This window comes from Mixophyes fleayi, chromosome 4 (assembly GCF_038048845.1).
Source record: "Mixophyes fleayi isolate aMixFle1 chromosome 4, aMixFle1.hap1, whole genome shotgun sequence".
Taxonomy (NCBI): Eukaryota; Metazoa; Chordata; class Amphibia; order Anura; family Limnodynastidae; genus Mixophyes; species Mixophyes fleayi.
In genome coordinates this window covers 336,671,093-336,684,763 of record NC_134405.1, presented here as the reverse complement: position 1 = coordinate 336,684,763, position 13,671 = coordinate 336,671,093, and the positions used below count along the sequence as shown (strand labels likewise).

The 13,671-nt window shown below is 42.4% G+C and overlaps 1 protein-coding gene across 1 annotated transcript; it reads right to left on the bottom strand.

Annotated features, from left to right (window-relative positions):
• Positions 1-4,544: 4,544 nt before the first annotated feature.
• LOC142153187 (E3 ubiquitin/ISG15 ligase TRIM25-like) lies at positions 4,545-7,081 on the bottom strand. Its single transcript, XM_075210537.1, has one exon. The coding sequence runs from the start codon at positions 7,070-7,072 to the stop codon at positions 5,486-5,488; it is 1,587 nt and encodes a 528-aa protein (XP_075066638.1). The 5' UTR covers positions 7,073-7,081; the 3' UTR covers positions 4,545-5,485.
• Positions 7,082-13,671: the final 6,590 nt, after the last annotated feature.

Sequence of the window (13,671 nt, the reverse complement as noted above, 5' to 3'; positions counted from 1 at the left end):
GTATCCTCTCACATAAGCAGTGGTACAACTTGCTGTACGCAGACCACTGACTTCCCCGTTACCTACTTGCACCTGGAACCCATTCCTTCACTATAGACAGTGGTACAACTTGCTGTACGCAGACCACTGACTTCCCCGTTACCTACTTGCACCTGGAACCCATTCCTTCACTATAGACAGTGGTACAACTTGCTATACGCAGACCACTGACTTTCACTACCTCCTCTCTACTCCTAGACATTCCTCCTCACTATAGCAGTGTTACAACTTGCTGTACGCAGACCACTGACTCTCCTCATGTTTACATGTCCATCTGGTTCCTCGTGTTCATACATCTAAGTCATTACCAGTTGCTGCTAGTCATAGACTTTCATTGAGCATTCTCTCACCATCTGCTGATTCTCCTGTTCCGTTGTCACCCTGCTACCAGAGGACCATAGTACCAGCTATATCACTGGTGCAGATAAAAAAAGACCAGGAGCACATTGGAACAGATAGAATTACCATGAATACACTGGAACAGGAGATTATTACCAGGAACACATTGGAACAGGAGCCAAGAGTCAGTTTAGCAGGCAAGAGACCGGTAGCGGTCATTATTCCAACAGTGTAAATGTCGAAATGAAAATGTCGGCCGGCTAAATGCCGACACTTGCATTGTGTAGACAGGTGGACAATGTAGTCAGTGTGATTGGCGACATTCACAATGTGCAGTTATATGATTTTCTGAACAAATATGTCCCAGCATGCAACAATATTACTGATTCAGCTACAATACATTTTCCTTGTATTGGGTTTGTTGCCTGCAAGTTATACTTGTCTACTCTCCCGGAATGTCAAGAAGACTCCTGAACTTCGGGGGACAAGACATCCTCCCAGATCCGGCCCACAAGTGTGCATTGGTCGGACTTCATTACACGAATTGCGGTGAATCTCGTTATTGTGGTCCCACTGTCCATTGCACGATGTCACAGATTACAGCATTGATCAGCTGGGGCGGCCCATGACATGAATTGCGCCATCACGCCCCCTGCACTTGCTCCATGAAGCTCCGCTGTGGGATTTTCCTTAGAGAAGGTCCAACAGCAGGCAAGTGTGGTGTAAGTATATTTTTTAATTATATTTCTTATATGTTTTCACAGCTGCACACAGTCACACTCTGTCTGCTGTATAACTTTGTTTTTAATAGATGTCTATTTAAACCCATCATCTATATATGCACCGCAAAACTCCTTGGTTTTGCACCAATGTACCTGTCAGGCACCGGCCCCGCTGACCATCTGGTTGGGATCAGGCGCTCCCATCTCTGACTGCTACTCTCCTCTCTCAGCGGGTCCCCGTGGCTTGCGCTGGCCGGCGCCATCTTGCCTGTATGAACTGCACATGTGCAAAACCAGCCCTTTTCAAAACTCCTTCCGTTCACCTGACTCACTGATTGCCTGTCAGCCCCGTCTATATAAAGCACCTGTCTCCTTACCGGAGTGCCAGATCTTCAGGTCTCCTCTCCTGGAACACCCAGTCTGGCTCCTGTTCTCCTGCTGCTGCTGAGAACTATCACCAACACCTGCTTTCAGCTATGCGCTGTTTCAGCGTTATCCTGCTGCAGAGCGTTACCACCTTTACCTGCCCCCAGCTATCCGGTGTATCAGCGCTATCCTGCTGCAGACTATTACCACCTTTACCTGCTCCCAGCTCTCCAGTGTATCAGCGCTATCCTGCTGCAGAGCGTTACCACTAATAACTGTTCTCAGCTCTCCGGTGTTACAGCGTCATCCGGCTGCAGAGTGTTACTACCAGTCTCCATCTCCTGCACATCGGTGCTTCTGTTCACTATCTACCTGCAGACTATCGCACCTCCTCATGATCCTGACCCTAGGGGCCTCCTAGCTCCACAGGACCTCTGTACCTCATCTGCCTGCAGAATATACTCCTCATTATTACTCCTATCAGCAACCATCTTACTCCTGTGACTCGGTTCTCCTCTCGGTGAGAACCGCGACCTGCGGTTAGAGAGCCGCAAAGTCCAGACTCTCTTGCGAGGGGTCCCGGGGGAACACCTCCCTCTCCGTTAGACTCTGCGCCTCTTGAAGGGTAACATCCACTCAAGCAGACCATACGGGTTCTTCCACACCCTAGACCATGACTGTACCTTGGTAGTTTGCTCAGCGCTTTGTAAGATCCGATACTCTTCAGTCTCAGGAGACGTCTCTGCAAACTATCAGCTTCTATTGGATCAATAAGCCGAATGTTGGTTCAACCCACAACACAGCTGCCCCCACTCTTTGCAAGTGATGACCCCGCTTTAAAAGAAAATTAAATAAAAAAAGGTGACATTTTGACATATCTAGAATCGCTGTATAGTGCAGCAGGGCTGATGGGAAGATTATTTTTATTTTATATCAAACTTTAATAAATTGATTGTGGATTTCTAATTGTTAATAAATAAATATATAAAAGAACAATGCAAAATAATTTTTGCTGTTCCCTGATACTGGCACATACTGGCTAGTGACACTGCGCAAATCATACCGTGCGCATCAATAAATAATGATTTCCAAAATAATTTTCAATGTCAATAGTGCTTTCTCTTATGTTCTTAATGGCAAATTAGCTTAAACAGCAGCAGTTTGATCAATCTCGTGATTCACAACCACCTCTTTTATTTTGGCTGTTTTGCGGCAGTTTTGCAAACCCCAGCTTAGTAAATCCGTCTGTTTGTATGTTCACCATTAATAAAATCGGGATGGCGGCTTGTAAAGTGGTGGTTTGAAAAATGTCATATCTGGTCGATGTAACAGCGGTTCCGGGTTTAGTAAATCCCGCAAAAAGTAAAAGTAGCCAAAAAGCGACGGTTTGAGCAAACCGCCCCTTAGTAAATCCAGCCCTAGGTCTTCTTATTTTCCAGTCTGACACCAGACTGATTAATGGCTGCACCTGTGATGTGTGTTTAAAAGGATACAGAACAATCGTCTGCACTAGTCTAATACCAGTTAATTCACAAACATTGTATGTGGTCCCTCTGGTAGCAGTTGATGAAGTGTTTCGGGTGCTCATTCAGCAGTATATGTTTTATATTCAAGTGTTAAAGAAAAGTAGAAGGAAATACCCCATATAAGGGGCACTGCCATCTGCATAACTTAAACTACATAAATCTATAGATGGTTCCAGATTAAGATCCCTACTTCATGGACAGTCATGGATTTTTCTGTATTGCCATAGAGGACAAAACATAAATAAAATATAAACTTTATTCTTTGCCCATAAAATATTATTAAAAAGCGAAATATTGTAATATTAAAATAAGTGAGTGTTCATCATAGGCAAACCGAGGGGGGTTTCCTAATGCCTGGAAACCCCCACCAAGCCTGGGGCACTGTGTAATTAAAGTGGCTGGACCCTGCCCCCGCCTCACATGGCTCTGCTCGAAAAGAGAGAGCTGCATGCACCTAACAGTAGTGCACGCAGCATTGCCCGTGTATATTATGGGAATAGGAAGAGTTGGAGAGCAGCCAAGCACTGTCTAATATTATAGCCACACCCCCATGCATGCTGGTCACACTCACTGGCGGCGTGGTGTGGAAACCCCCCCTCTATAAGTCCTGCGTTTGCCCCTGTTCATGGGGCATAAATTGAAATAAAGACTCCAAAGCTCTAAAATGAAGGAATCTAGTTGGACAGGACTCAGTGGTGATGGACTAAACAGATGCACTAACAATGTTACGTAGTTCAATGTATCACTCTGTAGAATTCAGTATGACAATGTTTCCATATAAGTATTTTAATAGTGTTAAAGTGTGTTTGATAATTCCACTGGAGCCTATATAACACTTTGAACTTAAATATTTAGGGCAGTTGTAAACTATATTATATTTCTCCTTCTTTTATCATCAGTGGATTAAACTGTGCAGCAGTTAGTGAAAATGATTATATATAATAAATCATTTTCCATCCAGAGATTTAGCCATTATCAAAAAGGAACTGTTTTCCTTGGACAATTCCCTCCCCCACTTTATATAGCAGGTAGCATTTATCTAAAGAGGGCTAAGTGGTTAGCACTTCTGCCTCACAGCGCTGGGTTCATGAGTTCAATTCCCGACCATGGCCTTATCTGTGTGGAGTTTGTATCCCCGTGTTTGCGTGGGTTTCCTCCGGGTACTCCGGTTTCCTACCACACTCCAAAAACATACTGGTAGGTTAATTGGCTGCTTTCAAAAAGTGTCCCGTGTCTGTGTGTCTGTGTGTTAGGGAATTTAAATTGTAAGCTAAAATAGGGCAGGGACTGATGTGAGTTCTCTGTACAGCGCTGCGGAATCAGTGGCGCTATATAAATAAATGGTGATGATGATGAAAGATCACATATTTTGGTCAGTGATTACGTGGTGTTTGAGTGTGACTTCTGTGCTGCTGTATGCTACCATCTACCCCAGGAGATCTGTTCCCCTAACCCGGGTACACCCCGTCTACAGTTCTAAATCATATCCATACATTATTCTCCAACCGCAATAGCAAGGGACGACTCAAAATAAAGGGGAACTTCAGGTTAATAAACAGAAGATTATTTATTGATACATTTACACACGTTAGTGGATACTTGCTAAAAAAAAAATAAGGAACCCTCATTTGTGTGCTTGAAAAGATAATTTGACTTTAAAAAGCAAAACAACATTTTAGAGCATATTCAATTAGCGCATAAGATCGCGACTGCACATATTTTATGTTACTTTGGTACCGCAACATCGCAGATTTCAATTCACAACCCTATGAGGTGCGAACGGAAATCCGCAATGTTGCGGGAACGCTGTGTGCTTTCATATCTGTTCCGGGGCCACTTCACGCTTAATTGAATATGCCTCTTTTTTATATAAAAAAAGCTCAGACCCTATGGATCATTTACTGTATATAGAACATTGTGCTACTTGTCAGTAATTGTTGGTTACATACATACATTTAAATCTTTCTTATGCTGATATCTAGTGAGTGAAGGTGGTGTTATACGGGGAGTGGTATAAAGAGAGAGGACTGTATAACAGGCAAGTGTATAATTAAAATAATAATAGTAATTATGCTTATTGATTCTGACAAATATCAAGCTACTAATACTAAAGATTAACAATGATGCATGCTGGGAGTTGTAGTCCTTTCACTACTGTATTATGTTAGAAACAGTCTTAAACTGCAATTTCCAGTGGGTGGAGCTATGCAGAGACAACACCCCATTCACTCCCTCCATACATCACAGCCAATAGGAGCAAGCATAGCACTGACTGCAGTAATAGGGTATACAGTGATTGACAGACAGTTATTGCAGCCAATCACAGAAAGTTTCTAACACACCAACAAGGGAACAAATCCAGACATACTGGTCACCTGGTTACACAGGAGGAGGGGCTCAGCTGAAGCTCCACCCACTGCTTCGATTAGATAAGTGTACCACCAATCAGATTCCCCTGGTGACGGTGACATCATAGGTCTCTGGGCAGATTTCTTATGATGATCTCTCCCATTTCCGGACTCCCCCAGATATCTTTATACAACCTCCCTGTACACATAATGCAGCATGAAGGGGCTCAGTGATGGTGGCAGTGACGGTGTGTAAGTGTCTGATCGGCTCACACAGAGCATAAAAGGACATCTGTCCAGCCTCATAATCCAGACATATCCTCAGTCTATCATAGGGAATATTGTCAGGTAACCGGATCACTTTACTGTCATGTGTCACTGAAAACTGATAAAACATCCCCCCACACAAACACCAGGACTTGTTATTATCTCCAATAAACGACTGATCTCCTCTCCTGTCTATACTGGGATAACACATCCCTACCCTCCAGCTCACTGATTTACTGACATCCACCTCCCAGTAATGTCGCCCTGAGGAAAATCTCCTGGTGCTTATTACCTGAGGACACTGAAATCTCTCTGGTGTTTCTGGACGATTCTGGTTTATCTGTGAACAGGATGCAGTTTTCCTGTCACCGGATATAAGTATATTATTAGCAGCTGTGTTTACATCCAGTAATATGTCTGTAGTTTCCTGCACATAGATCCCTATATTTATACCTGTTATTATATCAGATAATGTGTGTAATTTCCCTGAGATGAGACCCATATCCAAATCTCCTACACCATGGACCTGGTCATCATGTCTCTCTCTGTCTTCAGTATCACACAAGTCACCTGTGTCTGGTTCCTGTAAGACAGTCACTGGATCAGACATGTTACACAGCTCCTCAATGTGACACATCTTCATGGACAGCTCGTCCTTCTTTATCTCCAGCTGCTGGATCAGATCAGAGACTGAGAGTGAAACGCTCTCTTCCTGCCTGGAGATCTCACTCAGGACTCTCTTCTCTAGGTCTTCCAGCTGTCTCCTGATGTCTCTAAACAGGGCAGTGACTCTCTCTGTTACACCAGCTGCTTTTTCCTGATCTTCTCTCCTGCGCTCCTGCAGTCTCTGGACTCTTTTCTCAGTCTCCTCTCTCTTTGTGGTCAGTTTCTGCAGAACATTTCTCAGTTTCTCCTTCTTCTTCTCAGAGGCCTCATCCAGCATCTCCACCTTGTGTCCCCGATGTTCTCCGGCCAAACTGCAGGACACACAGATACAGGCAGCATCCTCTGTGCAGTAATACTCCAGGATCTTCTTATGGACGGAGCATTTCCTGCTCCCCAGGGAAGTGGTGGGATCAGATAAGACGTGTTCTGCTGACTTGCTGTGTACTCTCAGGTGATTATCACACAGAGAAGCCTCACAATGCAGACAGGATTTAGCAGCAGGTACAGGAGAGTGAATACAGTAAGTGCAGAAGATCCCAGTCTCCTCCTGATCTGGCTGAGTAGACAGGAAACTCCCCACTATGTTACACAGAGTTATGTTCCTTATCAGTGCAGGACGCTCCTGACACTCTGCTCTGCATTCAGGACAGATATAAACTCCAGACCCCTCCTGTGTATCCAGCACACAATCAATACAGACCCGGCAGAAGTTGTGTCCACATCTCAGTGTTACAGGATCTGTATAAATGTTCAGGCAGATGGAACAGTCCAGCTCCTGTCTCAGATCAGCAGACGCCATCGCTGACAGCAGAAGAGAGAAATGAAAGTGAACTTTGACACTCAGACACCAGTGGGTGTGTTTCACATTCTCCACACAGGGCGAGGCTGAGCTTGTCACTCATATTATATCTATAGGCTCAGTTATACTAAGGGACACAGCCAGGGCTGCCAAGAAGAATTCAGGGCCCGGGTACAACAAATTCATTGGGCCCCCCTCATAGTGAAGTAAGCCCCTTACGGCGGCGCAAAATAAAATTAGGTGTATGGTCATATATTCAGGCGCGTGGCTAGCCAAACGGCGGTGCAAAAATTTTGGGAGGTGTGGTCATGCATTTGGGGCGTGGCAAACGTGCCATTGGGGCGTGGCTAACATAAAAACCACTAGGCTCTCAATTCGCCGGAGCGTCACATATGTTCAAGCACTCCTGACTTTCAGGACATCTACCACCACAGGGTAGTATACAAACAATGCAGTGTGTACACAAACAGTTCAGTCTTGGCCTACACCTTACATTGGACACAACATTCACCAAAAATTGGTATTGTCCCTACTAGAATCACAACATTTCACACACTGTGCTGCTCTCTCCTACCTGTTCTTCTCACTTTCTCCACCTGTGGCTGCTGCTTTCTTTAGTTGTGGCTTGTCCGGATCCAGAAATGTTGTAGGACCTATTTTGAAAAAAAAATGGCTACATTTAGAAAATTACAGCCAGCCCCAGCGTTAAATCAATAGCACCCACGATTAATAATTAGGCCTTCCTCCAGCCCCAACATTAAAATAATACTATTCACATTTAATAAATAAACCTATTTCCCTTCCTGCAAACAGCCCCAGCAATACCTATTTCCCGCAACCATCACTGCCATTAAATAATTCATAGTCACATTTAATAAATAGACCTCATTCTCCCTAAACTCACCCCAAGATTCAATAGCCCCCAAACCACCCCATCTTAAATTAATAGTCCCTACTATTAAATTGCCTCACCATCACCCTACAAACAAAATAGCGCCCATTAATTAGCTGCCACCTACCTCACACACACTACATTGCAACAAGCCCCCTGTGCCATTACACACACAATACTGTGCCCCTTCATCACAACTACACTGTACCCCCTTATGCTCACACTGCGACCTCCATGCTGCTTTTCCCCCTTCTTTTTTACTCTCTCCCACTTTTTTTCCTCCTCTGTTCCTCTCTCCCACTTTTATTCCTCTGTGGCTCTCTCCTTTTTTTCCTCCTCTGTTCCTCTCTCCCCAATTTTTTTTTATTCCTCTGTGGCTCTCTCCTTTTTTTCCTCCTCTGTTCCTCTCTCCCACTTTTTTTTTTATTCCCCTGTGGCTCTCTCCTTTTTTTCCTCCTCTGTTCCTCTCTCCCCAATTTTTTTTTATTCCTCTGTGGCTCTCTTCTTTTTTTCCTCCTCTGTTCCTCTCTCCCACTTTTTTTTTTATTCCCCTGTGGCTCTCTCCTTTTTTTCCTCCTCTGTTCCTCTCTCCCACTTTTTTTTTTATTCCCCTGTGGCTCTCTCCTTTTTTTCCTCCTCTGTTCCTCTCTCCCACTTTTTTTTTTATTCCTCTGTGGCTCTCTCTTTTTTTTCCTCCTCTGTTCCTCTCTCCCACTTTTTTTTTTATTCCCCTGTGGCTCTCTCCTTTTTTTCCTCCTCTGTTCCTCTCTCCCACTTTTTTTTTTTATTCCCCTGTGGCTCTCTCCTTTTTTTCCCTCCTCTGTTCCTCTCTCCCACTTTTTTTCCCCTCCTCTGTTCCTCTCTCCCCAATTTTTTTTTATTCCTCTGTGGCTCTCTCCTTTTTTTCCTCCTCTGTTTCTCTGTCCCCTTTCTTTATAGTACTGTCCCTCTCTGTTTTCCTCCCCTTGCCTCTCCGTTTCTTTACTTACCTTTTGTCAACTTCTTTCTTTTCTTTTCTGCTCTTCTGTCTCCTCTTCTGTCTTCTTTCTTCATGCTGGCTGCGGCGCTCCTCACTGACTGACAGGCGTGACTTGATGACGTCACGCCCGGCAGTCAGTGTGAATGGAGGAGAGGAGGGACACGGCGCCGCGCGATCACGTGAGTATTTTTTTTTTTTTTTACATTTATTCTTCCTCCCAGCTCCCAAGAAACCCAAGACCCCCCCCCTCCCCCCCCCCCGCGGGCAAAAAAATTATTAAAAGTTAAAAAAAAAAGCGCAAGACAGGAAAAAATAAAATAAAAATTAATTAGCAGCGAGGGCCCGGCCCGGGCCCCCTGGCATGGCCGGGCCCGGGTAAACTGTACCCGCTCCCCCCCCCCTCTCGGCGGCCCTGGACACAGCTAATACATAAAGGGACATCATGCAGAAACAATGGTTTATTTTTAAACAGTAAATAAGCCATTTATTAAAATGAAAAATATTCATTTTTCAGGAATTACACAAAACTTACTTTATAAAAAACAGTTATTGAGGTTGTTATTATTTTGTGAATAAACAATATCGACAAAGGAATCAATAACAGTTTATTTGTTTATTTCCTGATCCCATAATAAACAATATTAAATTGCTTGGTGTCAATATTACGTAATATGTCCAACTATCTACCATTCTTAGGGGGAGAATTCAATTGACTGTGATGTTCCACAGATCACCGCAGCTGCGCGTTTTTTACCATTACTACGGTAAATATTAACGCACGTTTTTGTTTGGAACTCTGTGGGGTGCGAGAAAACATGAGTGAGATTTCTGTAACAAAAATCAGCGCAAAGTGTCTTGCGGCCATTCCGGAGACTCCTCGCACGGATATTATCACAACTGAATCTGCCCCTTAGAATCTGGTGTTTTACATTATAAATATATAACATTTATCGGCTACACTGCATCATATTATTGAATGTGTCATATATTTGTTAAATAAAGAAAAGCCTCAGCATGCTGGGACTTGTAGTACCACAACAGGAACAGACACACAGGTTGCCTAAAGTAATTCAGGATTAGAAGAACTATTTGTTAAATATACAGTATTAAATAAATTAATAATGTATAATTGTTGAATAATCAAAGTACAGTAGATTTACAAAATTGTAGTTTTTGCCTTTTTACATATGAATGTAGTAATATACTCCAGAAATAATTTATGTGGCCCATATAAGATATTCAAATGTTTTTCCAAATAATTTTAATTGAACTCAATTAAAAGTGTACATAAAGTTAAACAAGGGGAGATTGGGGAATATAGATTGTGAAAAAATACATTCAAACAGTGACATCTGTACATAGACTGAGATTATTATGTTGTGGTTCAGGTTGGATACAGATTCTCACATGATCCAGGTAACAGGACAGGACAATCATTAGGGGAACGGAGAAAATGAGAAAGGAAAATAACCGTATTTATAGTAGGTCTCACGGGATAGAATGTGTAGTTCCTGTGCGGCTCCTGTTGTCCTGATGATACTTAACATAGAGAGATGACTTACTTAGAATTTAATGGGGACGAGGTTCATACTAACTGGTACATAAATTGTAAACATAAATATGGAAAATTAGATATAAACATCCCTGAGAAGTAGAGATGGGCGAGTCCGGTTCTCCGAGAACCGAACCCACCCGAACTTTGGGTATCCGAGTACCGAGCTGAGCAGCTCGGTACTCTCCCGCCCATTCCGAATCCAAATCGAGGCCGAACGTCATTGTGACGTCGTCGGATCTCGGGACTCGGTTCTCGCGATACTTCAACTTTATAAATACACGCCTCCACAGCAATCCATCGCCATTTGACAGAGGGAGAGAGCAGGGTGTAGTCATAGGCTAATTAGAGCAGGCACAGAGAATACAATATTGTTCTTGCAATTGCTCTAACCAAAATCGCTAGTGCAGAGAGGAGGATAGAGGTTTATTATTTTTTCTTCATATTTGGCACTCCCCAGCGCTTTTGGGGTGTCCCCCATAATTGTGCATTAATATTTCTGGCTGTCAAAAGTCATATCTGTCAGCAGTATCTACTAAATAATTTGTAGCAGTCCTCAGTGCTTTTGGGGTGTCCTCCCTAATTGTGCATTAATATTTCTGGCTGTCAAAAGTCATAACTGTCAGCAGAATCTACTAAATAATTTTTAGCACTCCTCAGTGTTTTTGGGGTGTCCTCCCTAATTGTGCATTAATATTTCTGGCTGTCAAAAGTCATATCTGTCAGCAGTATCTACTAAATAATTTTTAGCACTCCTCAGTGTTTTTGGGGTGTCCTCCCTAATTGTGCATTAATATTTCTGGCTGTCAAAAGTCATATCTGTCAGCAGTATCTACTAAATAATTTTTAGCACTCCTCAGTGTTTTTGGGGTGTCCTCCCTAATTGTGCATTAATATTTCTGGCTGTCAAAAGTCATATCTGTCAGCAGTATCTACTAAATAATTTTTAGCACTCCTCAGTGCTTTTGGGGTGTCCTCCCTAATTGTGCATTAATATTTCTGGCTGTCAAAAGTCATAACTGTCAGCAGAATCTACTAAATAATTTTTAGCACTCCTCAGTGTTTTTGGGGTGTCCTCCCTAATTGTGCATTAATATTTCTGGCTGTCAAAAGTCATATCTGTCAGCAGTATCTACTAAATAATTTTTAGCACTCCTCAGTGCTTTTGGGGTGTCCCCCCTAATTGTGCATTAATATTTCTGGCTGTCAAAAGTCATATCTGTCAGCAGTATCTACTAAATAATTTGTAGCACTCCTCAGTGCTTTTGGGGTGTCCTCCCTAATTGTGCATTAATATTTCTGGCTGTCAAAAGTCATTTCTGTCAGCAGTATCTACTAAATAATTTGTAGCACTCCTCAGTGCTTTTGGGGTGTCCTCCCTAATTGTGCATTAATATTTCTGGCTGTCAAAAGTCATTTCTGTCAGCAGTATCTACTAAATAATTTTTAGCACTCCTCAGTGCTTTTGGGGTGTCCTCCCTAATTGTGCATTAATATTTCTGGCTGTCAAAAGTCATATCTGTCAGCAGTATCTACTAAATAATTTTTAGCACTCCTCAGTGCTTTTGGGGTGTCCTCCCTAATTGTGCATTAATATTTCTGGCTGTCAAAAGTCATAACTGTCAGCAGAATCTACTAAATAATTTTTAGCACTCCTCAGTGTTTTTGGGGTGTCCTCCCTAATTGTGCATTAATATTTCTGGCTGTCAAAAGTCATATCTGTCAGCAGTATCTACTAAATAATTTTTAGCACTCCTCAGGGCTTTTGGGGTGTCCTCCCTAATTGTGCATTAATATTTCTGGCTGTCAAAAGTCATAACTGTCAGCAGAATCTACTAAATAATTTTTAGCACTCCTCAGTGTTTTTGGGGTGTCCTCCCTAATTGTGCATTAATATTTCTGGCTGTCAAAAGTCATATCTGTCAGCAGTATCTACTAAATAATTTTTAGCACTCCTCAGTGTTTTTGGGGTGTCCTCCCTAATTGTGCATTAATATTTCTGGCTGTCAAAAGTCATATCTGTCAGCAGTATCTACTAAATAATTTTTAGCACTCCTCAGTGTTTTTGGGGTGTCCTCCCTAATTGTGCATTAATATTTCTGGCTGTCAAAAGTCATATCTGTCAGCAGTATCTACTAAATAATTTTTAGCACTCCTCAGTGCTTTTGGGGTGTCCTCCCTAATTGTGCATTAATATTTCTGGCTGTCAAAAGTCATAACTGTCAGCAGAATCTACTAAATAATTTTTAGCACTCCTCAGTGTTTTTGGGGTGTCCTCCCTAATTGTGCATTAATATTTCTGGCTGTCAAAAGTCATATCTGTCAGCAGTATCTACTAAATAATTTTTAGCACTCCTCAGTGCTTTTGGGGTGTCCCCCCTAATTGTGCATTAATATTTCTGGCTGTCAAAAGTCATATCTGTCAGCAGTATCTACTAAATAATTTGTAGCACTCCTCAGTGCTTTTGGGGTGTCCTCCCTAATTGTGCATTAATATTTCTGGCTGTCAAAAGTCATTTCTGTCAGCAGTATCTACTAAATAATTTGTAGCACTCCTCAGTGCTTTTGGGGTGTCCTCCCTAATTGTGCATTAATATTTCTGGCTGTCAAAAGTCATTTCTGTCAGCAGTATCTACTAAATAATTTTTAGCACTCCTCAGTGCTTTTGGGGTGTCCTCCCTAATTGTGCATTAATATTTCTGGCTGTCAAAAGTCATATCTGTCAGCAGTATCTACTAAATAATTTTTAGCACTCCTCAGTGCTTTTGGGGTGTCCTCCCTAATTGTGCATTAATATTTCTGGCTGTCAAAAGTCATAACTGTCAGCAGAATCTACTAAATAATTTTTAGCACTCCTCAGTGTTTTTGGGGTGTCCTCCCTAATTGTGCATTAATATTTCTGGCTGTCAAAAGTCATATCTGTCAGCAGTATCTACTAAATAATTTTTAGCACTCCTCAGGGCTTTTGGGGTGTCCTCCCTAATTGTGCATTAATATTTCTGGCTGTCAAAAGTCATAACTGTCAGCAGAATCTACTAAATAATTTTTAGCACTCCTCAGTGTTTTTGGGGTGTCCTCCCTAATTGTGCATTAATATTTCTGGCTGTCAAAAGTCATATCTGTCAGCAGTATCTACTAAATAATTTTTAGCACTCCTCAGTGTTTTTGGGGTGTCC